This window comes from Rattus norvegicus, chromosome 3 (genome assembly GCF_036323735.1).
Source record: "Rattus norvegicus strain BN/NHsdMcwi chromosome 3, GRCr8, whole genome shotgun sequence".
Lineage (NCBI taxonomy): Eukaryota > Metazoa > Chordata > Mammalia > Rodentia > Muridae > Rattus > Rattus norvegicus.
The window spans coordinates 46,747,849-46,774,872 of NC_086021.1; the positions used below are offsets into that span (position 1 = coordinate 46,747,849).

Here is a 27,024-nt window from a genome sequence, read left to right on the forward strand (position 1 = left end):
ACAGCCAGAATACAGCAAATACAGAGGCGAATGCCAGCAGCAAACCACTGAACTGAGAATAGGACTCCCGTTGAAGGAATCAGAGAAAGAACTGGAAGAGCTTGAAGGGGCTCGAGACCCCATATGTACAACAATGCCAAGCAACCAGAGCTTCCAGGGACTAAGCCACTACCTAAAGACTATACATGGACTGACCCTGGACTCTGACCTCATAGGTAGCAATGAATATCCTAGTAAGAGCACCAGTGGAAGGGGAAGCCCTGGGTCCTGCTAAGACTGAACCCCCAGTGAACTAGACTGTTGGGGGGAGGGCGGCAATGGGGGGAGGATGGGAAGGGGAACACAGATAAAGAAGGGGAGGGGGAGGGATTAGGGGGATGTTTGCCCGGAAACCAGAAAGGGAATAACACTCGAAATGTATATAAGAAATACTCAAGGTAATAAAAAAAAAGAAAGAAACAATGTATAAAATTTATGCTGGTACATCTTCAATATGTAACCATCAAATAATATTTGCACAGAAACATAAAACAAAGTAACCTAAATAAGACATGTATTCTAGACTTGTGTTGTGTTTTTTATTATAATTCTTACTTAAATTTGGATAAAACTTATAATTCTTAACTTTAAATTTCATTTCTTCTACCAGTAAAAGGAAAAGGCTTAGAGGTACAGTTTAATAGTAAAATGAGTACATTGTGTGCGTGGGTTATCCTTGGGTCCACACTGATAAGATAAAAGAACTAAATCAAAGATAAAGCCTTTCCAGATCTACTGGCCTCCTGGATTGTAACTAATTTTCTCTTCTTCCAAACTATTTGCCTATGCAGCTTCTGCTACGGTGGTTCAAGGGGAGGGAAAGCAGCAACAATAATGAAGCCTGCTGGGATTTTGCTCTATGAAAGTTTCTCATAATTTCTCTGGTGATTTTCAGGGTAGAATGTGCTATTCTTTTAAACTAGAGAAAATGCATTCTTTTTGCCATGCATATCTGATTTTTCTTATTGTATTCATGTATAATAATACAGCTGGTGTTTCTGGGAACAACAGTTTGGCGGGAGTGAGAGTAAGATGGGCATTTTTGTCTTTTGGGGGGTGAAACATTGGATTTTTTACACCTAAATTTTCTGATACGTGTTCTTTTTTAAAAAAACACATTCATGCTGGGAATAGCTGTGGTTCTTAGCTTTCTTTTTGTGATGTATAATTGGGAGGGTAAAATAAGTTTTAATTCAGGGTTTAAGGGTCAGGATAAAGAGAAAAATGGACTGCTCAGAAGTAAAGAGAAGACAAACCCAAAATCATGGCTACTGTCATTTCAAGGGTGAGATGTGCATAGTAAGACAAAAACAGTAGGCATAGAGTTCTTAGAGACTTGCCTAGAACATAGCTTTTCACATCATTGATGATTTAAGTGCCTTTGTTGAATCTATTCAATACCACATATATTTTCAGCTTTTTTCTGTTGATGCAGTGAATTATACCATCCATAATAACAAAAATACCCAGTATTTCTCTTAGCAGCATCACATGGGTAAGCTTTTTTATGTCTGTCAGCAGATTGATTCATTTGGTTAATGTATTGTTGGTGATTTTGCTATCTTTGTTCACAGAGAAGATTGTCTACTGTTTTGATAATGCAAAACAAGAGGATGAAACCCTGGAGAATGACTCAGTGTAACCATGGGAACAGTTGGTGTTCTTGAAGAAGACCTGGGTTTGATTGCCAGTATCCACATATCAGGGTACAGCATTATGTTACTATAGTTCAAGATGATTCAATATCCTCGTCGAGGCTGGGTCATCAGGCCCACTCAAACAAATGAAATAAAAATAAAGATACCTTTTTCAAAACCAGGAATGCTTATGAACTAGTTTTCAGAATAGAAAATGTTGTAAACATCTTGGAAAAAACTTTGGAAATTTCTTATGTATTTGATTGTGCAACTCTTAAATCAAAGACATTTTGGAGAATGAAATATAAAAGGAGATTAACTGAAATAGAAAAATGTTGGGATTAATTGCTGAGTTGCTTCAAAAAATTTTCAAAAGTCTCTTACTGCAGTGTGACATTTAGTTACAGCTCAAAATATCTTAGCTAATGAAATAATAGCAATGCCATATCCCACAATAAGAAAAATGTTACCATTCATCATAAAAAAGAAAGACAAAAGTAAGGCTGCTTTATAGTTATATCAACAATATCCAGGCCTAACTCCTAGCAATGGTTAGCCTTAATGGAACCAAAATGATCTGATAAAATCTAACTCTGGTAAAGTCAGAAGCATACCCAATGTCCTCATGATTGATGTAAGACGGAGCCTGCTTTTCTGTGAATGGCTGAGTGCTGAAGCTGTAGAAAGGTATGTGTACATTTGATTATTAAATGACAGAAAGAGGAGAAAGAAGCCAAGAATAGCTCATGATGTGGGATTGATAAGGTCAGTAAGGCCAATGAAACTTGGGCTGATTCTGCAATTAAGCAGTCTAGTAATTTTTGAAATTTCAAAGATGCGCAGCCTCTGACTAGTCAGCCTCAACAGGTACATTATATTTGAAGGAAATAAAAAGGGCTACAAGCGTCCATTTTCCCTTTATTAATGACTTAATTGGCATTGATATGCAATACTATAGCTCTAACAGCTTTATAGTACGAAATGTTGTAATGGCTAACTAACAGTTATTGAAGAACTCAAGATAGAAATAAAAAATATAGTTGAAGCCTAGTAGATTTATTTTGCAAGTGTAAATATTTTGTACATTCCATTAGAATCATTGTCTCCCTGTTATTGATGTGTCCTTTTTCTCTGGAGATAAACCTTGCATTTATTTCGTGTATGTTTTAATGTGAAAAATTACCAAGAAAAGATTCCATTAAGACTCAGTTATTTAATTAAAGTAAATGTATTCTGTTAATGAATAGAATTAAAGCTACAACATACATTCTTAGATTTTATTTGTATTTAAGTTTTTTTTAATTTCCCCAAAGAATTAATTATCATGTATGTAATTTGTCTAATCTCAGTTACACTTCAGAGCAATAAATTCAAGCTGTGTTCTAATTCAGGCTGGGAATTGTAGAGTGTCTCCCTAGGGACTGTTGCAGGCTAAATGCTGGGCAGTAGGGGGGTGGGGGCAGGGAGGTGGCAAGCAAGAGAAACAGTTTACACACAGCTTGAAAACAACAGTCAGAGATTGACTTAATGGCACCACTACTCCAGAGGAAGAAATGTTTCTTGATTATAAGCATTTTAGAAGACGATAATCTAGGGGAAAATTTTATGTCCTTACTTTATAACTGCCTTTTTTTTTTTTACTCGTGGGAATGCATATTGTACAAACTCAGTTCTAAGAAAAGGATGCAGATTTTTTTTTATAAATTATGATGAATTTCAACAATAATGATAGCTGCATTGATCATGCTTGAAATACAGCTATAAAGTCTTGTAATTGTTAAAAATTGCTATTAAACTATCTTGTTTATTTAAACAAACCTTTTAGTGGCTATGATCTTTGCCTCTGTCAGTAATATTGTTTGTGCTAAAATTACTCAAAATATTTTTGATTCAAAAATTGCCAAGATACACATCGTTGTTCACAAGCACAATTGGAAACCTTCTGAGAAACCCATCTGAATGAAACACAGGAACCCCAAGCTAAATTGTGAAAACTGAGTAAATAATGTGCTTATGCCGCAGACGACTGTATTGTTTTGCGGTTTGAAGACTGACAAATGTCGCAAGTCATTTCTCATCTCTGTTCCTCTTCTGAACACTCTTTATTTCATACACAGCCTGGATACTGATTTTAAAGTATGTGATATATTTTAAAACATAATAGTTTCAGCATGTTAAATATAATTATGTGAAGCAAATTACAAGCCAAACATTTTTCCCTTGATGGGAATATTTTGAAGCAAACAAACATAAATCAAAGTTTAGTTCTGCCCACGGCTTGCAGTCACTCCTGCATCTTCAGTTTACTTCTGTTCATTATCAGAAAATAAAAAATTCCAAATTGGCATGGAGGTGGAAGTTCTCTCTGTGTACTGCATGAGTGATTTCAGAGCGATGAACAGACCGTGTCATGGGAACCAGCGAGAAAAGACACACAGAGCAGATGCAGCCTGCATCCAAAGTGCATAGCCAAAAAGCAGTCTTTTCTCTACTCTGTTGAGCTGCAGGAATCAATTATCTTATGCCCAGAGATGGTTACATCCACTTAACGAAAGGTCATCTCGCTAGCTAGCGATCGATATTCATGCTTTCTGATCCTTTCCTACAAAGTACACAGATTTTGTAAATAGAAAGCAAATCTTAATCCAGTCATTTGATGTATTTTGATAGAGCTCTCAGTGCTAACTACTTTAGTGTCCCATTCATTTTGACACCTTCCCAGGAACCAATGACAAATGCCAAGTTTTAAAACATTGCAGCTTCTCACACCTTTCACTTTCATTATTTGTATTCACCAAGTTCAGAGTTTTGAAAAGAAAAATGTTTGGAAATCCTAAGTGGAATATAAGACAAGTTCTGTTATTCATTAAGCTAGGCAGCCAGGAAATAGCATAGAATAAGAATGAAGCAAGAACAAAAAATTAAATCTAAATGTCGAGTCACAGACATTTACTCTCAGTTCCACTCGGTTAATATTGACTGGTGCTATTGTCTTCAGCATTACTGAAATAATGTTATTAGTTCATATTTTCCTTTTTGACATGCTGTGCTCATGGGTACAGACAAGAAAACTATGTGCCATGCATTTATTTCTTATCAGGAACAATTACCTGTGATTAGTGTAGTGGGAAGCTTGGCTTTTAATTAAAAGAATTTCTTATTGTGGAGTATAATAGGGCCTGTGACAGAAATGCTGGCTAATTTCAGCAGACTGACTTAGCTATTCTCCAAATCACTAATCAGCTTCCCCAATCTGTAGAGACTGACTTCACGGTAGAAACATTAGCGTATTGCCTTGTTATTGTGACCCATTATATGGGACACAAATGAGGATGCTATAGATCTTGGGTCATAGAAATCAAATAATATAGTAATATTGTATTTGCCAAAATATAGATCTGGTTATGCTCTTACACATGAGAAATGGAGAAAAAGTAGAATATGAGAAGTATATTTTTCTAAAGATTAAGGAGACATTTTTAGGGGAAGCATATGTGTTTGTGATTCTATTATTCTTTAGTATAAATCCATTAATAACTATAAAAGTTTTGTTTTGAAGGTTTGAAAGACCAGTGGCTTGTCTCGCATTTTGAGATACCTATTAGCCAACTTGTTAAGGAGAATGAATTATGTGTGTAGGTTGACTCCAACACTGGCTACTGAAGATGTGTTTCTGCTTCGCGTTTGCACATTTAAATCGGGGCAGCGTATGTTTTTCCCTGATGTTTCATAGTCAACTATTTTGTGGTTGTTTAAAATAGCTTCATGCCACTGTTTTATACAAATTTTCTATTTTTTTTCTTTTTTAAAAATAGAATCTCTCTTTCACAAACCCCCATCCCATTCCCCTTCCCCTTTGCCTCTAAGAGGTTATTACTCTTCACCCACTCATTCCGGCATTACCCCTCTAGCATCCCCTTATGCTGGGGCACCAAACCTCCACATGGCCTCTCCTCCCATTGATGCCAGATAAGGCAATCCTCTGCCACATATGTAGGTGGAGCCATAGACCATGTATATTATTTCATTGCTGGTTTAGTTCTTGGGAGTTCTGGAGGGTTCCGGTTAGTTGATACTGTTGTTCTACCTATGCGGTTGCAATCCTTTCATGGGAGGCATAAGGGGAGGGGCAAGATGAGGTATGGGAAAGGACAGGAGAGAACTCCAGAGGGTCAGGAATATAAATAGAAATATGTAGCAGTGGGTGCGGTGCTGTGGGTAGCCACTAGTAAGTGCCAGACGCCAGGGAAGCAAGAGGTTCCCATGACCCAACAGAGATGATATTAGCTGAAATACCCAACACAGGGGAGATAGAATCTGTACAGACCACCTCTAGAAGAAAGGCACGGCCCCTAGTTGAGGAATAGGGCCACCCACCAATCTCAAAATTTTTAACCCAGAATGATTCCTATCTAAAGGAAGTATAAGGGGGGAGGGAGGGAGCAAAGACTGAAGGAAAGACCATCCACAGACTGCCCCATGTAGGGATCCATCCCATCTGCAGACACACTATTGTCTGACCACGCCCCCACACTGTTGCTGATGCCAAGAAGTGCTTGCTGACAGGAGGCTGGTATAGCAGTCCTCTGAGAGACTCTGCCAGCACCTGACAAATACAGATGGAGATACGCAGAGCATGGAGATCACAATTAAAAAAAGAAACTCTAAACACTTGCTTTAAATCACAATTTTGATTTTGATTTTTTTTTTAAAGAATGATACTTTCAAAAATATCATCTACACTTAAGCACAGGTGCAGTCATGAGTTACTGTATGGACAAACACAGTTACATTACCCATTTTAAGGTAGGACACAATGTGTAAAATATATACATATTTTAACCCCTCAAAACTACTACCTATATACCCTGTGTAGTTTTGGAATTGTTCTCAGGGCAAAGCCTGTTACATTTGAAGCATTTCCAAGGTGAGTTTCCTTGCTGAACAGGGCACCAAAAAGATAAGATCACAATTCTCCTGGAAATAACTATTAGATAGAAGTAAATGATTTGAAATCATGCAGTAATCAAAATTATCTTCATATAAAATTTAATATAGCCAAATATTCAATTTGGTTAAATTTATAATTTTGAAGAATACATCAAACTCTTTACAATGTATGGTTAGTTTTGATGAAAATCTGTACTTTTCTAAAATACATGTAGTTTATGTCTTAATACTACAGATTAAGTCAATTATTTAGAATATATATTCTTTATATTTACTATATCATGCATTTATTATTTATTTATATTTATATTCATATAATAAAGTTATGACTTACAAAATAAAATCTTTAGATTTTTGGTGAATTTTTATCATTTTCTCTGTGTATAATAACTGAGTTATTTTGTAAATTTCTTCTAATTACAATTAATTCAGACTGTCATTAAACCTCGAGCAATTGTTGATTCAGTAACTTTTATGTATTATGCACTGAGTCTACTTGAGAGAAACAAAAATGAAAAAAGGAACAAATATTAATAAAGTAAACAAAATTTAAAGTTAAAATATGATTGACAGGTATTTGAGTACGAAACAAAACAAAAATAAATCAAAACAAGGACCAGAGAGATTACTCCATGGGTAAACACACTTTGTATATTCCTGACTATCTGTGTTCGATCCCTGGTTGCCATGCAATAAACGTGGTAGCACACATGTGTAGGCACAGTACCCCTAAGGGAAATAGATATAAGAAACAGCAGAATCACTCAGAAGATATCACTATGGCTTGCTGGGCATATACAATGGCAGAAATAAGCAAAAGTCATCATGAAGAGAGACTCTGCCTTTATAACAATATAGAAAAGTGAGGACCCACTTTTAAAAGATCGTCTCCAGTGCACTTGTGCTGTGCTTTGCACCAGGGCTACCAGAGTAGTTAAGAACAGGAAGACAAGAAAGAGAAGTGATTCCTGTGGTCACAAAACAAGGACCAAAAGAGTTAGATAAGTGCACATGCGAGATTAAAACAGGTTTTGGTTAATGCAGAAGTTACATGACAAAAATATAAAAGTATGTATTTGAGGTATTATCCACATCTACTTTATGATCATCTGATCACTACTATTCTTTATTTCCTGTTTTGTGATGAGGATTGTAGTCAATGTAATAAGTAGGCTTTTCCCTCACATACCTACACCCTGACTTTGGCTTCACATCCTGAATGGAATTTGACCTCCATTAACAGAAGCTTCCAGGAAGGCCCAGGGCTGAGCCGCAAGTCTTAAAATGATGATGATAAGGATTTGCCTTTGCACCAGCTTGCAATCCCACCAACAATGGAGGAGTGTTCCTCTTTCTCCAAATCGTTTCCAGCATCTGTTGTATTTATCAGATAAGTAGTGGGCAGTGATGGGTCTTATTATTATACCCACGTGGGTAAAACTCCTTGAATGGATCTTCTGTCACAAACACAAATTAAATAAAATGTCCTGCAGTGGTCCTCTGCTCTCATACCTGACTGAAACCCTTGGAAAGCTCTCATCTTTGCCAAATACTAGATGAAGTCACACCTGAGTGTGAATTTTACCAGATACATGGATGCATAACTTTCAACACAGTTCTTTATAATTGAGATTAATAAGCTTATTAACTACTAAGGACTTACACTGGGAATGCAGGGATAGGAATTTGAAGCTATCCCAGTATTCTTAAGAAACAGGGAACAATTTTTGTATATCTTCTCTACAAAATCAATTAACATTTTAGCGAGTGTGTGATGTATGATACATGGTTGCACACTACCATCAAAATGAGGTCTTTTGAATAAAACTAAATAGACAGAGACCTCAAGAAATGGTATTTTAAACCGTTAGCCACCCCGTATTCAGCATGGAGTGAACATTCCCTGGGTATGCTAGTCCCTGGGTAGGCATTGAAGCAGAGTCTGGAGACCTTCCGTAATATTCTTGAAAACCTCTGTCATCAACTTCATACAGAACAGAGTAGCGTTGCATAGTTATGGGCCACAAACTTGACAATGACACCTTGGGTTAAATGTAACTTAGTGTTTATGGATCTTCCTGTTACGTTTTAGAATATTGACAAAGGAAAAGAACCAAAAAATGATACTCAGCCGTTCTGGAAGCTGCATCTGAGTTTAAATAGCCTTAAAGTAGCCGAAGAGGACATGGTGTGTTAGCCATTTTTGAATAGATACAGATTTCCTGTATTAGAAAATTGTCCTGAAAACTAAGTGAGGTAACAGCCCATTACTTCATATTGCTGCCCGCCCCCCTGTTGTGAATTATCCATCATGCACTCACAGAAAAAAAATTAGTAAACAGATAAAGTGCTTGCCAACTAATTCAGTGTTCTTAGGTTCGTTGTGCTTGTTGTTAATTCTAAATTTAGCAATTACCCAACAAGCCGCTGAAAGAGTCAGATGCAGATATGTGCACCCAACCAATGGACAGAAGCTGCTGACTGCTCCGGTTGAATTAGGGAAACGCTGGAGGAAGCTGAGGAGGAAGGCAACCGTGTAGAAGACCAGCAGTCTCAATCACCCTGGACCCCTGAGATCTCTCAGACACTGCATCACCAACCAGGCAGCATAGACCTGAAATGAGGCCTCCAACACACATATAGCAGAGGACTCCTGGGTCTGGGTTCAGTCAGAGAAGATGCACCTAATCCTCAAGAGACTGGAGGCCCCAGGAAGTTTAGAGGTCTGATGCTGTGGGTGGGGTGGAGACGTCCTCCTGGAGATAGGGGTGAGGGTGAGAGTGGGGGGATAGAGGAGGAAGTATGGGATGTAGAACAGACGGAGGGTGGACCAGGAGGGTAATAAAATCCTGGAGTGTAAAAATAAATAAACAAGAAAACAACAACAAAACAACGGAAACAATTTTTTCCAGTGGCTTTGTGAGAAATTATGCAAGGCACTCAGTGCAAAGGAGTTAGTAATGAAAGAAGAATAGAAGAAACAAAATGAAGACACAAGTCAAAAGAATTTAAGTAGTGGTAGGGCAGTTTTCATCCAATATTTGTCTGGAGGACAGTTACTCTACAGATGTTGTGTTTTGATTTACTCATCATCCGTATTTTCTGAAGATTGATCCTCCTTAGTTTATGGCATCTGCACGTGTGGAGCCAACCAACCCGTTGCTCAGTAATAGAAAGTATAAGGACTGCAGTGTATCTGGAAGAAACACCTACAAGAAACTGGCAGGCTACTCCTGAACACGGTGTGGGTAACCATGCGCTGCGTAGGATCAACTTATTTATGGGCTGATTTTTAAGCCAAAGTCACTCTTGAGCATTTGAGAGTATAACCAACACACTGTCCAGCTGCTCTCATTCCTTGAGCTTTGCACTAGCATGTTTAATTTATCAATCCACTTCATCTTGAACTTGTGACAAATTCTTCAACTGTATACATTTCTTAAACTAAAACTGTGTTAATACAAATAAGACAGTAGAGATACTTCAGAATTATCAGGAATATTTGAGTGATAAGTAATGTTGTTTCTAGTCAAATCAAATCTTTTCAAAAGGCACGCATATACACACACATACATACACACACACATACACACATTAAGTCACTTTATTTTCTATATTCATGCTAATGCTATACTAAGCAAATCAGGCTAGTAGTAACATGCTAACTTTTAAAACTTCTAAGCATCATGGGACTGTGTTCAACTCACTACGCCTCAGTTATAACCAGATTCAAGTAAGTACTCTCATTCTCATCAAAGAATACCGTCTTAACTACTGGCTAACCTTGGTATTTTATATATGTTTAGCATTCAGATACCCTTCAGGTTCTGTTTCTTGCTTTTATAATGATAGAATGATATATTCAATTGTTGAACTGGTGAACACACACACATCAATCTTTCTGCAGTATAAAAGATTAATATATATTTAAATCTAAATGGCAGACTACCCAACTTCAAGGATAGATTTTTTTTCTAGTTTTGAGAACAAAGATGTTAAAAAGTATTTTTATAAATTAATTATGTTACATAGAATGTTATTCCACTGCTCTTGAAATCTATAAAGATACCTGCTCAAATAGATATACTTGTATCCATAAACACGTACACACACACACACACACACACACACACAAACACACACACACAATCTGGGGTGGAGTTGGATGAATACATTAATCATATACAATGATTGTATATGAAAATTTCAATGATGATGTGTCACATATGGTATATTTGTCTTGGAATACCATTATTATCATATAGTATATCCCTATGATTCTTCATTAGATGCAGAACAAGGCAAGGCTACATGCACAGAACCCAAGAAATCCTATCAAGCCTGAGAGGACTAGATTGCATGTACAGTAACGTTTCATGCTTAAATAGACAGAACAAATAACCAAGATTTATGTTGGGTTTTGGCATGAAACTGGAAGGTGAGTGGTAAGGTTTAAGAGAGAAAAGTACAATTAGAACAGTCCACTCCTGCCGTGTCTTACATTCTCATACTCTAAATATATAGCTCGCAAAATTGCATCTTCCAAAACCCACAATAAAACTACAACCCTAAGGTTGAAACCTTAAGACCCCAAATGTGACTGCCTTTGAAGTCAGGCATTCAAAGACTGATATTAAGGAAAAAGGGGAAACCCCAGTTCTATATAATCAGTGTTCCAGAGGTGAGATCACAAATACACTAAATATCATGGTATTATGTAGACACTGGACAGATTGGTCAGCTATAAGACAGAGGAATGTTTCAGAACTATGTAAACCCTTCCCATCACTTGATTTTAAAATTGTATAATTGCATCTGTGAAGATACATTCTCATTGTTTAAAAACTTCTAGTCTAAAATATTTTATTATGGTTGTCCTAGTTAAAGGTGGGGGAAATACAATCAACTTCATAATATACATGTATATGTATATATATATAGATATATATACACACACATATATACACACATACTGTATTATCACAGCACTGCTAGCTTTGAGTATCAAGAAGTATCACAAGCCAATGAATATGATAGCCTTTGAGATTTACAGCAAATGACAGGCAGCAAGGACCTTGCATCAGAGTCCCCAGCCTGACATACATCACCAGTCATGTGCAATAGCACTCAGAAACCCTGTTGGTTCCAGCTGAACTCCGAGTTACAGAACTGTGGGCGCATAAACACATGTCATTGTAATCAGAGCTATGTACTTTCTTCAGAACAACATAAAACTCCACTTAAAATTGCTTCAAAATGATCAGAAGTCTTATTTTTAATAAGGTGTTGTATTGTGTATATCTAATGAGATATTAATTAATATTAATTTTCTAGATTAAACTTTATATGAAGACATTGATATTTGTATACACACTTTTATAAATGTTAGGTATTATACTATTTTGCTGCAGCAATATTTGCATATTTATAAGCAAATTACCTGATCACCTTCTGGCTCTTATTAAATTACCTTCTACGTAATTTTCTAAAAGGTCCATGTGGTCTACAGAAAACCTATTCAATACACTATATTTACTAGTGTTATTGTATATAAAGGAGTAGTAAAACATGTACATCTCCGAATAGAGTATGCCTCTGAAGCCGTGACTGCAGAAAGCTTGTTGCGCTGACTTCTGTGTAATACAGGACTGGATAGAAGTTTAACACCACCACTGAGTCTAGATATTTTCAGTCTAGACAACTCAGTTCTTGTTCTGCCTCATGTGGAACACTGAGTTCCATAGCAATAGCTCAACCAGTTGATTCAACATCTCCAGAGACTGATTTCTCTTCCATTTTGCTTTATCCTGTATGAAAAGGGCTGATGCCTTGTGTCACAGGCAGGGCCACTATAAATCCTATCACACCTTCATAGAGATTACTAAATAAACATTTCTTCCAAGAGAGTTTTGAAAAGAGACACAAAAGCAGGCTGTATACAAAAAAATTGATGCCATATTACTGAACACCTGCATGTGAAATGATGTTCAATTGAATGCCTAGATAAAAAAATTAAATCTTCATCATTATCAAATTTATCCCAAACATTGTTGTAACATTTAAAATTAAAATATTACATTGTATGCTATATTATATAGTAAATATTTGGGAGTGCTTTAGGTAATAGTAATTCTTTCCAGAATCCTCCAGGAACAAACTTCTTTTTTCAGATTAGAAATTCATATTTGAGCAAATTTGAGCTGAAGTCTATGTAGTCTGTCAGGGTCACTTGACTTCATCCTCTGAGTAACAGTCTCATAGTCTCTCTCAAATCTGAGAATTTTGAATTTTGCAAAGTGTAACAGAGCTGAGCAGTTTCCTGCTCTGCAGAGACTTGGGTCTCAATTCACTCTATTCACGCCCTTTACAGATGTTAGCGCTTGTTTTTCTCAACTTCCCTGAGATCAACTGGCATTTTCAAGGTAGTTGCCATGGATGCTAACTAGTCCTATGTGGTGATGTAAAAGCAAATTACCTACATTGTTAGAATTTTAATAAAGTTGTTGTCTTTTGCAAAACATGCACTGCACATGGCAAAAGACAGTATTTCTTAAAGTCAGAGGCTCCAGATTCATCATCCAAGTCATTTCCAAATTTAGACTGAATAACTTTAGAGAACTTTAATTAGTTCTCTATCTTGGCATCAGAGCTGGGAGAAGGATGAGAGGAGAAAAGAAACGAAACAAAATGTGACTGGTCTAGTAACATAGGCCCATGCCTGTATCATGGCTGCTTTTGTATACTCTTCAGCCAATACCTCATAAGCACCTTTAATCATATTGACTCTCAGTAACTAGTTACTGGATGAGGTGTTTCTAGTTTGATTAATTACATTTCTTTACTATAAGAAATATATCTGGTGTTTTTTCTTTTGCATTTAATGAAAATGTATAGCATGTCATTTCATTTGAATACTTAGTCATCTGTTATGTACACATTTAGGAGAAAAAATGTAACATAATTTCCAGCTGTCCATGTAGAAAACCAATGTTTGCTTTTACTATGAAATTACATGCTACCCTTTTGCTTAAGCAGGTGCTGCACTCAGGATTTAACTTTAACAGATATAGATGATGGCAGACTACTGCCGGGTGTCAGCAGTGGGCATCGTTTGCGCAAGCTCTCCTGTTGAACTCTAGTGCCCCCCTTCTCTTGGCATTGTACTGACCCTGTTCTAACCTGATTGACTCTTTAAATCTAGGAAAATACATTCTTTGGTAGTGTGGTTTAGAATTAAACATGGACTTTATAGAAACACACCATTAATCACATTGTGTTACAATGTAAAATCGAGAGAAGTGTCTGGACTCCTAGTCTAGCCTTATACCCAGGGCAGTGGGCCCATGAATGACAACATGTCTGTGCATCACTTTGATATTTTATTTCATTTTTTTCTCTGTCCGTGATGTTAACATCACTACTGTTTTTCAGGCTTTGGCTGCAACAAAAATTGTAAGAGAAATATTTAATATTAGTCATTACTTTTCTGGGAAGATTTGTGTCTAATGAGATATTCTCCCAACTTATATATCTGACCCCCTCAAGATCGAAGAGAGGTTAGTGGGGCCGTAATCATGAAGGGTCTTCCCAGGTGAAGGAGAGAAACTGTGAACTGTGAACAGAAAGCTATGTCACAACCTAGATTAATTGATTCAGTGCCTCCCAGAGCAAACTCATTTTCATATGGAATTTTTTTCTTTTGTGAATAGTTTCTGCCATTTCCCAATCAGGAAATCTAATGTTAGAAAGTTTTTAAGAAAAAAAATCATCAATTCAAAGTCTGTTATATTGCTTTGAGCTGAAGGGTCTCGATATGACCATTAGCAGGGTAACGGAAGTCCTTGCCCTACTCTCTAGGCACAGAGTTTGTGTCCCATTCTTAGGTGTGATGATGGAAGAGAAGGGAAGAATAGCATCATCGTTAAAAATAACCTCTTAGCATACAACATCCTTTAGAGCATCATTTAGCAAAATGTGTCATTTGCACTTTTGAGTGAAAGTCAAATGTAAATTTTATGCTCTGACTATAAAGAATAGGAGATCTTCTGGGAATAAATGTGCTCACACACCAAAGGTAAGAAGGCTTCATCCTCCTCCCCCACCCCCGTTCCCCCACAAACGCAGGATTAGCTGTGGCTAAGTGATGATTCTCTCAGTTTCCAGGAATTCTCCTAGCTCTGCTTCAGTTTTGTCCCTGCAGAGCCAGTCAAGGCTTGTGTTTACAGTACATCATCCTTTAAGCTGAGGAGATTTTAGCTGCAGAGTCTCTGGAAAGCATGTGTTTTATTCTACCCGTTTCTCTTTTTTGCCCAGCTGAGCTGTCATTCTTGCAGTGTCCTTGTTCTGGCTAAGGACCCGCTACCCTTTTGTAGTCTGGGACCAGCAATCTCGGATCAGAGGACCCAAGAGCAGCAACAGAGAGCTAAAAGTGTGCTTTTGGGTCATTCCTGAACTGAATCTGCATTGTGAGCTGTAGGACAGCCAGTTCTGTCACCTCTGCCTCCAATCAACCTTTCTTAGAGTCGCTGAAACACTTTTAGAGACACTGTTATCGCGCAGTGGTACAGAGGGAGAGGACAAATCTCAGTCTTTCCCGGTCCACATGGCGCTAGGAAGATGAGCCAATATTAGACAAGCCGCTTTAATTCACAATGCTTTCTCACCTTCCCATCACCCCTTCATATCCACTCTTTAGTGGGTGTTTTTTATTATTAAAGAGGGGTCAATGCTTTTGGCCTTTCTACTGCTAAGGAGAGGAGCCTCGGAATAAAATGAACAAAACAGAAAGAATTGAAAGAGACATAAACTGTCCCCATGGGTCTCATCTGCTTTCTCTTTAATCTGTAAGATCATTTCTGCTTCTCTACCTAACGAAAAGTTTAGCTCTGAGGCTCCCATAGATGAGCTCATTCCAAAGTGACCTCTAAATCAGGATTACTTACGAATGAGGACCACACTTTCATCCCCATTAGTTCCTGTAGCCTACTTTCGGTGCCTTATTCTATCGTATGTTTTAAAGGGCAATATCTGTTTGCTAATAGCTTCCCAGATGAATCCCAATTCATTTCTGTGACCTGTATCAGAGAAAGAAAGTTATAGGAAATTATCAAAAGGAATTCTATCTTGTATCATAGGGGCAAAGCCCATGTATGAATATAAAAGCTAGATTAACGTCTCACTATCTTAAAAAAAAAGTTAAGATCTCACAACAGAAACACAATAGAAAAGATGGTCACTTCATGCAGAGTCACATCTAACTCAATGACTTACAGACATTTCTATTTCTCAGAAATGTTTCTATTCCTAGGACCCTGGAGACTTGTTATTTTTTACTACATTGTTCAATTAGATAAGACCACCCCCGAAACCCTGAGAAACAGCTGTATTGCGATGACTTTCCATGATCTTCAGGTGATATTTCACTTTAAAGTTAGGTGGCCTGAGGGGTCTTCTTAGGAACCGAATCTTTCTTCACTTCAGTATTTTGGGGAAAATGGGTATTTTCAACGAAACACAAGCTCTGCCTTCCCTTCTAATCAGTCTATGTGTGGAGCTACAAGACAGACCAGACAGACCAGAAGCTCAGTGTCTTCACTTTCACTAGACCAAATGACAGGGTCAGCATTGCAGGACAGTAGCATAAGCTAGTGATATTTTGCACTGATATACTTACAGTGTTATGTTTAACTCCAGAGAAATGCTCAGCACAGTGAGTTTTTAAGTAATAACTAAGAAAGTTACCAGCTCCAGAAAAATCTCTCCAGCAACATTTTCCTAATATGTAAACATTGTTAATTTAGCTGTAAACACTGTTTCAAGTCAACTCAAATGATTTTATAATAGCCTCTTTCTGGACATAGCCTTATATGTAAAGCTGATTTTTCAATTAAGTGTTCAGTAAATATGGAAGTCTTTCTGATGGAGAAGTAAAGTTCTATCAAAAACTCACAAAGGAAAGTGCTCCCCAGTTCTTAGAACCTGGAAAGCAGGTAGGTTCGAAGGCACAGAGGACACATTGCTGCTTTATATATAGCACTTCAGTGTGAAACACTATCATTTCCAGAATGTGAAAAGTGCAAGCTAGCTGCAGAACGGCAGACATATTTATAAATAACTGGGCTTTTGAGCTGTGCCTGGGACTGCAATTCAAACGAAGTACAGAGTTTCATCTCACATACAGAGTGAAGAAAAGTACAGAGAGTAGACAGTGTTGCACATGCCACCCAAGGGGCTTTGCTACTCAGTGCCTTTCCTTTTTCTTTTCTCCTTTATGATATTTAATGCTGTCAACTTAACAGAATCTAGATGCTACTGGAAGTTGAAACTTTGGACATGATTGTGGGGATTATCTTCTTAAACTATTATACATATATATATATATATATATATATATATATATATATATATATATATATACACAATGAGTGTGTTGGCATGGTCACAAAGACCGGATGAGTGTGTCAGATATCTTGCAATCACAGTTAACATTTGTGACCATTTTGAGCTACTATGTGGCTGCTAAGAATTGAACCTGTGTCCTTTTCAAGAACAGCAAGTGCTTTTAACCACAAATTAATCTTTTCCACCCTGTAGGGGATATTATCTTGGTTAGATTGCTTGAGAGGGAAAGATCTACCAAGAGTGGGTGGCATCATTCCGTGCCTGATATCCTGAACAACATAGATGGAGAAACGGAAATTTGTCTTGAGTATTTTGTTATAGCAAGAGAAAAAGAAACTTGGACAATTATATTCATTTCACTTTCACCTCGAAAATATCGTTTGCTGGGAACATTTGTTACCCATGCCTCTCATGTTCAGGGCAGGCACAGGACTTCCAAGCAGAAACCTATTGTGTTTAATTCCAATAAAAGCTCTTCTTCGTTCGACAGAATGAGTAAGCAGGCATTTGCCTGTTTGCTTCCCTTTCTCTCTCTCTCTCCTTTGTGCCTGAAATGGAACTCTCTGCTAGAGAAGATGGAGCAGCCAGCCTGCACATGTAAGACTGACAACCACAAGCCAAGCATGGCAGAACACAAAGATCATGGAACCCAGTTCACCCTGGAGCAATCAAGTTCATTTCAAGTTGTCCATGGCTGTCCATCTGTGTATTTTTCTTTAACTTGAGCAAAGGAAGCTGTTACGTAAAGGAAGCCGTATGTGCTCAAATGAAGCCCTCACCAACAGCTTTGTACATGTGGAAGGCATGCAGAGACCATTATTCAGGCTGGTACCACAAGGTCATACTCAGGGCTATGCAATATTCAATGGCTGCATGGGTGTGAGCCACGCCCATACCAACTCCATACCTAGGCACACCCAGAGCTGCATGTGCAACCATGCACCCAGTATATTTCAGCCATTATACTGCAACTCTGATAGGGCAAGACTTTAACTTGCTAGCCAAATCTGATCTGTGATCTACTTTATTATTTTACGTGTATTTTTCACTTTTGCTTTTATTAATATTAAAAGCTGGCAGATAGCTTAAAAATCCAGACAAACACACTAACATTAAAGAGGAACTATACACTACAGAGCTAGTGAGCCTCTGAAAATTAAACCAATGACTACTGGAGTTCTTTACATAAAAGCCTTACTTACCCTACACAGGAACAAAACAAACCCAATGCACAAAATGTCACATCTATCCAGGCTGCAAGATCTACATGTGAAAAGAACATTTTTTTTGCTCCACTCTGTTGTTCACTAAAATGTCATTATAAAATATATGATCTATAATCAAGAAACTTTTTTTACAATGTTTTTTTTATTAACTTGAGTATTTCTTATATACATTTCGAGTGTTATTCCCTTTCCCTGTTTCCGGGCAAACATCCCCCTCCCATCTCAGTCTAGTTCACTGGGGGTTCAGTCTTAGCAGGACCCAGGGCTTCCCCTTCCACTGGTGCTCTTACTAGGATATTCATTGCTACCTATGAGGTCAGAGTCCAGGGTCAGTCCATGTATAGTCTTTAGGTATGGCTTAGTCCCTGGAAGCTCTGGTTGCTTGGCATTGTTGTACATATGGGGTCTCGAGCCCCTTCAAGCTCTTCCAGTTCTTTCTCTGATTCCTTCAACAGGGGTCCTATTCTCAGTTCAGTGGTTTGCTGCTGGAATTCGCCTCTGTATTTGCTGTATTCTGGCTGTGTCTCTCAGGAGCGATCTACATCCGGCTCCTGTCAGTCTGCACTTCTTTGCTTCATCCATCTTGTCTAATTGGGTGGCTGTATATATATGGGCCACATGTGGGGCAGGCTCTGAATGGGTGTTCCTTCAGTCTCTGTTTTAATCTTTGCCTCTCCCTTCCCTGCCAAGGGTATTCTTTTTCCTCATTTAAAGAAGGAGTGAAGCATTCACATTTTGATCATCCGTCTTGAGTTTCATTTGTTCTAGGGATCTAGGGTAATTCAAGCATTTGGGCTAATAGCCAATTATCAATGAGTGCATACCATGTATGTCTTTCTGTGATTGGGTTAGCTCACTCAGGATAATATTTTCCGGTTCCAACCATTTGCCTACGAATTTCATAAACTCGTTTTTGATAGCTGAGTAATATTCCATTGTGTAGATGTACCACATTTTCTGTATCCATTCCTCTGTTGAAGGGCATCCGGGTTCTTTCCAGTTTCTGGCTATTATAAATAAGGCTGCGATGAACATAGTGGAGCACGTGTCTCTTTTATATGTTGAGGCATCTTTTGGGTATATGCCCAAGAGAGGTATAGCTGGATCCTCAGGCAGTTCAATGTCCAATTTTCTGAGGAACCTCCAGACTGATTTCCAGAATGGTTTTACCAGTCTGCAATCCCACCAACAATGGAGGAGTGTTCCTCTTTCTCCACATCCTCGCCAGCATCTGCTGTCACCTGAGTTTTTGATCTTAGCCATTCTCACTGGTGTGAGGTGAAATCTCAGGGTTGTTTTGATTTGCATTTCCCTTATGACTAAAGATGTTGAACATTTCTTTAGGTGTTTCTCAGCCATTCGGCATTCCTCAGCTGTGGATTCTTTGTTTAGCTCTGAACCCCGTTTTTTAATAGGATTATTTGTTTCCCTGCGGTCTAACTTCTTGAGTTCTTTGTATATTTTGGATATAAGGCCTCTATCAGTTGTAGGATTGGTAAAGATCTTTTCCCAATCTGTTGGTTGCCGTTTTGTCCTAACCACAGTGTCCTTTGCCTTACAGAAGCTTTGCAGTATGAGATAAGTGACTTTCTGAGTGTTAATATAGCAGAAGGAAGGAAGGAAGGAAAGAAGGAAGGAAGGAAGGAAGGAAGGAAGGAAGGAAGGAAGGAAGGAAGTACTAGTAGCATAGTTAATATCTCCCTAACTGAAAGAAGAAAGTTTAAATATAATAATTTCAAATTCCCAGAAAATATCACACACCAGCTGGAGTTGATTGTTAAAAAGGAGGAATCATTAAGCACTGAATAGAATCATTCTGGAAGGAATTAAGATTTGAATACCTCAGAAGAAAGTACCTTTCGATAAGATTTGCTTGCCACAGATGGTACCACGTTTGTATTTCACCAGGAGGCCTCTGTCATATTTACTTTCATTCTAGATGCATGCTACAACTAACGTGAAAGGAAAGCGGTGAGTATAAACGAATAGTTTCCTGACTTCGCATTTTCCCAGCCACGTAGGAACTAAAGTTTGTTCTAACCATTGTTTACATACTTGATGACACATTTCAAATGACACCGAGAGACAATTCCATCTCCGTGATGAAGAATTATTTCTCATAGCTAACATAAATGTTAAATATTATTTAAAATTACTTAGTATTAGGTAACTATTTCCTCTGTGAAGTTCAACAATTGGCAAATTGAGTTCACTTAAACTTTCTGTGTCTAGAGCTAGTAGTCAAATTTAAGTTCTACCAGAGGAATATGAGAAAATAATCCCTGAGAAAGCAAGGAGAGGAGGAGAGTACGGGCTCATTTAAATTCTGACCTCTTTACTTCTTGATTTCATTTAACTTTCTCTTTAAATTGTGCACTTCTTTTTCCTAAAGCATTCTATTCACCAGAATTTATATGGCACCTTCTTCCTCCCAAGAATGTCTGTTTCTTATTTTTCACTTCAGAGCTTCCAACTTTCATGATAAATTTAGGTTGAATTGCTCACTCTTTTCTTTGTTAAGGCTAAGTATATTTGGAAAAAATACATACTTTGCACAATACATTTTCATTTAATATTTTGTGAGCAATGTGTTTGGTAATCTAATCAAAAATGATAGCATGTCTCTGTTTGTACACATCACAAAATTAGAATTCCTAAAAGTCAATCTTCAAGAATTTCTGTTCTGAGTGTTTATCTGTCATACCAATTGATTGCAGTGATGCAATTATAACACGGTAAAATTATTTTATGGATAGCAGGGATATTTCACAGGAATTTCATAACACACTATGTGAAGCACCGTGCTCCTTGAGAAGATCTAGTTTAAGAATTCCAAATTGCAAATGTCCGATTTTTCATGTTTTTTTTTCTTCTCTGAATTTTCAGTTGGTTACTGAGGTCATTTATTTGGTATGGATACTAAAATAGGTTAGGTCAGTGTACATTTCATGTTCCTGTATTATATGTGTAGGGAGAATACCTGCTATTTCTTTACTTCTTTAGGACAGTCTTTCAATTACAAGGCTTTAATTCCTTTCTAGAACACATCTCTCCTGTCTGACTCTTCTCCTGACCTGTCTCATCGCTGTTCTTTTGTCCTAAATCTTTGTGTGTGTTATGTACATTGTGTTAGGATATCATGCACTTCCTGTGTATGGAATCCACATTACATCAACGTCCATACCATCTCCAAGTAACATAATTTGTAAGAAGATTAAGACAGAATATAAGATTCAGTAAACTGAACACAGACTTTTGCTCTGAAATCATTATGGAATTTCTTCCTTGTAGAGAAGAGCATGAGAATTCCAGGTGGAACTTGAAGAAAAAAGGTCTAAATCTTAAAGCTGGTTATATTTCTGAAACATGACCCTACTATTGATAGAGAGAAAGCATTAATTCCCACTGATTTCCCATATGATCTTAACATCTGCACCCATATAATATTGACATTTTCTCCCTTTATATACAATTTAATTAGTACATAATTCATACAGTGTGTATGCTCATTGAATTATGAATTATATGGTTTCACGATTGTAAATACGTGTAAAGCTATAGAGTGATCATCCAAGTCCTTAAACCATGTTTACCCTGTTCCAAAGACCACATATATATCAGCATTCCTCATTTCTAACAATTCTGTATCCTTTCCGTATGGGCTTGTCCATTCAGGGTCTTTCAATGAATGATGCTATTAAATGCATGTTTTTATGGCTAGTGTGTTCTCATTTGTGTAATGTTTTTCAAAGTTATCTCTTTGGCAGCAAGGGTGAGTAATTTATTCTTTCCTACTGACAAGTAATATATTTTTGAGGAGTAGCAATACTTTTTCATGAATTATAACGTTCTTATTTTCTTAAATCTATCACACCCAGAATATGTTCTATATTTTATAAGAATATCAATGGAAAATGTATAATTTTATGTACAATTTGTGAAAACTATACATTTATTAAATAACTTCAACCTCTTCATGTGGAAGAAGGGTTTAAAGATGAGCAACTTAAATACACACATTCAAGTTCACCCATGCTGAAAAACTTTAATAGGACTTGAAATCATAAAGAATATTAATGAGCACTGATTTCACTTTAATGGCAAGATTTTAATAACTAATGTATTAGTTCTATCTGCAAAACGAGGAAGCACATAGATAAAAACATAAAAGGAAGCCAATAAAGATTATCACCATAATATCTTATCAACTAAAGTGATGGGTTACTTTCTTCTTTGACGTTACAGAAGTGTGTGATTGTCTTGGAGATAATATTGATAAGCTGGCAGATCTGGTCACAGAGGACCACAGACTGATGATGTAGGCTTAGAAAGGGTGATATCGAAATTGGTGCCTGGTGGTCATTCTGTCACACTCACACAGTTATTCATACTTTAGTTACAGTGGCATGTAAAGTGTGAGCAAAACCTCAGGGAAGTTAATGTAACTACAGTCCAACTGGGATTAGAGCCTACAGACTCCATGGGCACCGACTTCTCCTTTTATGAAGGTTAAGACCCTCACCGAGAAAATTCTAAAGACATTATGTTCTGCAATCTGCAAAGATCTAAGGGTTAATATAAATGATGTGTGAGCTAGGATTTGATTTTCTTAATGATCCTTTTTATCTGAAAACCTATGCTAGTCCAACTGGAAGAAAGACCGGTGTTGCTATACTTTACTTCTGTTTCTGTTCAAATAGAGTTCCTAATACCAGCCCAAGTACAGTGCAAGCATTAACATTGCATTCTTTCCCCTTTCTAAGTTACTTCACATGCTACAACTGCACTTCACTCTCCTTCACATGCCCACTTTAAAGAAATCAGAAACAAAAGGCTTCACATTTCTCTGGTTATGTTTAAAAGGGAATAAAAATAGAATCAACCAGAATACCAGTTATATGTGAAAGCAATTGACATTTGGTTTCACACGGAGGCAAATCCAAAGGCAAAGAGCCTTTTTACTCACAGGTATCTAAAGACTCATCTGACTGGTCAGGGCAGTCAGGGTCCCCATCGCACAGCCAACTCTGGGAGACACAAGTCACATGGTCATGGCAAAGAAATTCACCAGGATCACACAGCTGCTGATCTGCAAAGAAAAAAATATTTTGAAATCAAACGTGAGTGGTCTGAGCCTGAACGGACGAACGGGATATGAGAGGTGCGTTGCATAACAGCATCACCACGGCATTGTCTGTGCGGCAGCAATGCAACAGCAAGCATTTCCTGAAAGTTTAGATCGCTGGCTCACGCACACAGCTTTGACAGGCTTCACTCCGCTGTAGGCTCTCACAGTCGGTTCTGAAAAGAATTTGGAACTCTGTCTGTGTTTATGGCCACATGTTTGGTCACATCAAATATGATGTAGCTTGGTAGGCTCGGATCCATCAAGGCTAAAGACACTGTGTGGAAAATTCAGCTCCATCATTGCTCCAAACAGGGAAAAGTTCAGTGTTCTGTTAATACTGCTATTAAACTTTATTCTTCTTAAGCATCTATCCTGATATGATACAACATGGATGTATGACTGAGATATCGGTATTACAGCACTGCCATTCTGCTTTTAAACCTGACTGCCAACCAGGCGGCCTCTGTGAGTAGATCACAAAGCTTTCTTCCTTCTTATTTCGACCTGAGTTTTGAAGTAGTTTATGAATAAAAATATGTTATTTTCCTCTGAACGTTTTTACTGTTGGGTGTTGTCAATCTCTGCTAAACTTAGTAAATTTAGCGAAGATTGATTCTTCTTGATATGTTTATTTCTTTCCTTTTTTTTTTTTTTTTTTTTTTTTTCGGAGCTGGGGACTGAACCCAGGGCCTTGCGCTTCCTAGGCAAGCGCTCTACCACTGAGCTAAATCCCCAACCCCGATATGTTTATTTCTAACTTATGGTTCTACCTGCGAAAATTCTCTGCTTTAACATGCACCAATTAAGAACGTTTTCTACAGTGGATGCGAGCCATGAAGTAACATGGTTTAGGTAACATGGATTCATTTCAATCTCATTTTTACTTTCGTTTCTTAGCACTATGCAAGCTACTGCTCCACCTGATCACCTTATAATCAGTATTACATTAGATTAAATGAGCTATACTGGGTTTTTTTCCTACCATACTTTATATTTTCTTGTTTCTCCAGCAGTATAACTTTCAGTAAATTTATTGCAAACAGATATAAACCTGCATCCTTAATGAACAAATGCTAAATTTTAACTTCTTTTCCATTCTCATACTGTTAATAGTGTCTAAGAACTCACATTGTACTCTGTCACATTTACCAAATTCATCAACAGTACCTATATTACCACCCTCATGGTTTTGTGATAAATTTACTTGAACACATCAGTTTGGCCATAGGTTTTATGCTACAGGGTAATAAATGTAAAAATCCATATTTTTTTTCCGAAGGGGTCTGATGGAACACTTTGTGTACTCATATAAAAATTTTAATTAACAAATAAAAGTGGAAAGATGAAGCCAAGTGTACAGATAGCTGGGCGTTAACAGCACATAGCCTAGGTGTAGAGGAGGAATTGACCTAGGGTATGTATTCCTACAATGAAATACAAAAAAAGCAACTTGGAAAGGAAAGGGTTTCTTTGTATTATACATCTACACTGTAGTCTGTCATAGAAGGAAGCCAGGACAGAAACTCAAACAGAAACAGAAGAAACCTTAAGACAGGAACGACCAAGCCTTGCATACTGACTTGTTTCTCGTGGCTTGCTCAGCCTGTTTCTTATAGAACTATGGACCATAAAATGAGGGATGAACCCATATTTCAATAGGCTGGGCTCTTCTCCATCAGTCACTAATTAAGAAAATGTGCTACAAGCTTGTCTAAACTCTAATAATTTGGAGGCGTTTTCTCAATTGAAGTTCCCGTGCCTCAGATGACATTAGTTTGTGTCAAGTTGGCATAAAAGTAGCCAGTACCAGAACCTAATGTCTGCAAGGCCATGTGTTTGCTCCCACACATCTTTCTTCATTCAAACATTAGGCAGGCAGGCAGACAGAAACCCCTACACCTACACAGTCATTGAACAATAAAATTCAAACGGTTTCTTAAAGGAGGGTAGTTGGAGCTTTCTTCCGAATTTTAGTGGACGCACATTAAATGATAGTCAAGTTAGATTCGTACTCTTTCACTCAAATCTGGTATTTATAAATATGTTTACATGTTGTAGTTAAGACTTAAATTTGGCTTCAGGCAGAAACATAACATTCAGAGTTTGTTTAGGAAAAAATATAGGATTTAATTCAAATCCGTATGCTTAAATATAGAGGCAAATATGATTTAAATATGAATAACTGCAAATGTCTAAGAAAGTCTCAACAATACTACAGTAGGTAACAAGTTATTAACCCTGTTTACTCCGTAAAATCCATAATGGATGGTTTGCAGGTCGGTAACTACTGTATTAGGTTAAGATGAAAAATTTCTCTTCCTTTATTCTTCCCAAACTGCAAACAATTTTTATAAAGTTGAAGATAAAGGCTTAGAGCCTACCAAAGGTCTTTAAATAGTTGCATATAGCCTATGACTAACTCAACACAATAACTTTTTGTTATGAGTATAAAGAAGTGTGGAGGAGCATGGACAACTGTTTCTGTCACTGGAATAGACCATCTCAGAAGAATTGGTCAGAGGATGAGCTGGGTCAGCCTGGTTCCTGTGGAGAGAATTTTAAAACTACAGGAAGCACTGAATAAAGATTAATCAGAGACATTTCATGTAGCTTTCTGTTCAGAGACTCTTGCAATTGTCTAGAGAAGAAGCCAGGACAATGTAGCTAAAATGTAGTGGGAACTTATGCAAATATTCTGCTGGAAGTCATAAGTATAAGAATTAAGGATTTATAACTATTTCAAATGCTTTACATGATCTCATGTATGTCAACATGGAAATTGATGATCAGATGGTTTCATTTTTATTACTTTCTTTCTTTCCTTCTTTTGTTCTTTTTTGTTTCTTTTCAAAAGAGTGTTTTGTTTTGCTTCGTTTTGTTTTCTTTATTGACTTTACTGTCTTGCCACTCACTATATAGGGAAAGGTGGCCTTGACATCAGAGATCATCACATGCACTGATTTAAAAGTCCAGGGTCAACTGTCTAGGAATGGCACTGATCACAGTGGGCTGGGCCCTACGAAATCAAATAGTAATTAAAAAATGCCCCAGAGACAAGCTCACAGGCCAATATGTTGTTATCAATTCTTTAATTGTTGTTTCTTATTCCCAGATAACTCAATCTTCCTTCCAAGTTGACAGATGAAACTATGACAGACTTCATATCTTAATTTATTCTATGCACTTGTGGAAAAGGAAAACAAAAATTATATAAAGAACTAAAACCCAGAATTACCTGCCATTATGCAGTGTCAATTATATTTTTGTGCAGTGATAAAACAAAACAGAGAGAAATGAGATAACTGTATTTATGAGGTATAACTTCTTAAGGAAACAGTAAAAATTAAGAGGTGGGAATCTGTATTGGAGAATATTTTTTCTTTTTTTATAATTTCATATGCTCACATTTATTTATTTTTTATTTATTCCCTTTACCTACCACTCACTGCCCCTCTCTTGGTCCCCCCTGCTATGATCCTTTCTCTGCTCACCTTCCCCTTCTCCTTTGAGTGGGTGGAGGGTTCTGTGTATTCCCAACCCTGGTACTTCAAGTCTCTTTGAGGCTAGGTGCTTCCTCTTGAATTGAAGCCAGACAAGGCAGCCCAGGTTAAAGAAGATATTCTACAGCCTTTGTGATAGCCCG

At 37.4% G+C, this 27,024-nt stretch overlaps 1 protein-coding gene across 6 annotated transcripts in view; it reads right to left on the reverse strand.

Moving 5' to 3' along the window:
- The window catches only part of Lrp1b (LDL receptor related protein 1B), a 2,121,147-nt gene that overhangs the window by 1,743,848 nt on the left and 350,275 nt on the right, over window positions 1-27,024 (reverse strand). For all 6 annotated transcript variants that reach the window (XR_010064783.1, XM_063284873.1, XM_063284870.1 and 3 more), the window contains exon 2: window positions 23,220-23,342. Coding sequence is in view for 5 of the 6 variants with exons in the window: in XM_063284873.1 (XP_063140943.1) it covers window positions 23,220-23,342 (123 nt within the window). In the remaining variant the exon portion in view is untranslated. The remainder of the gene's footprint in view (window positions 1-23,219; window positions 23,343-27,024) is intronic.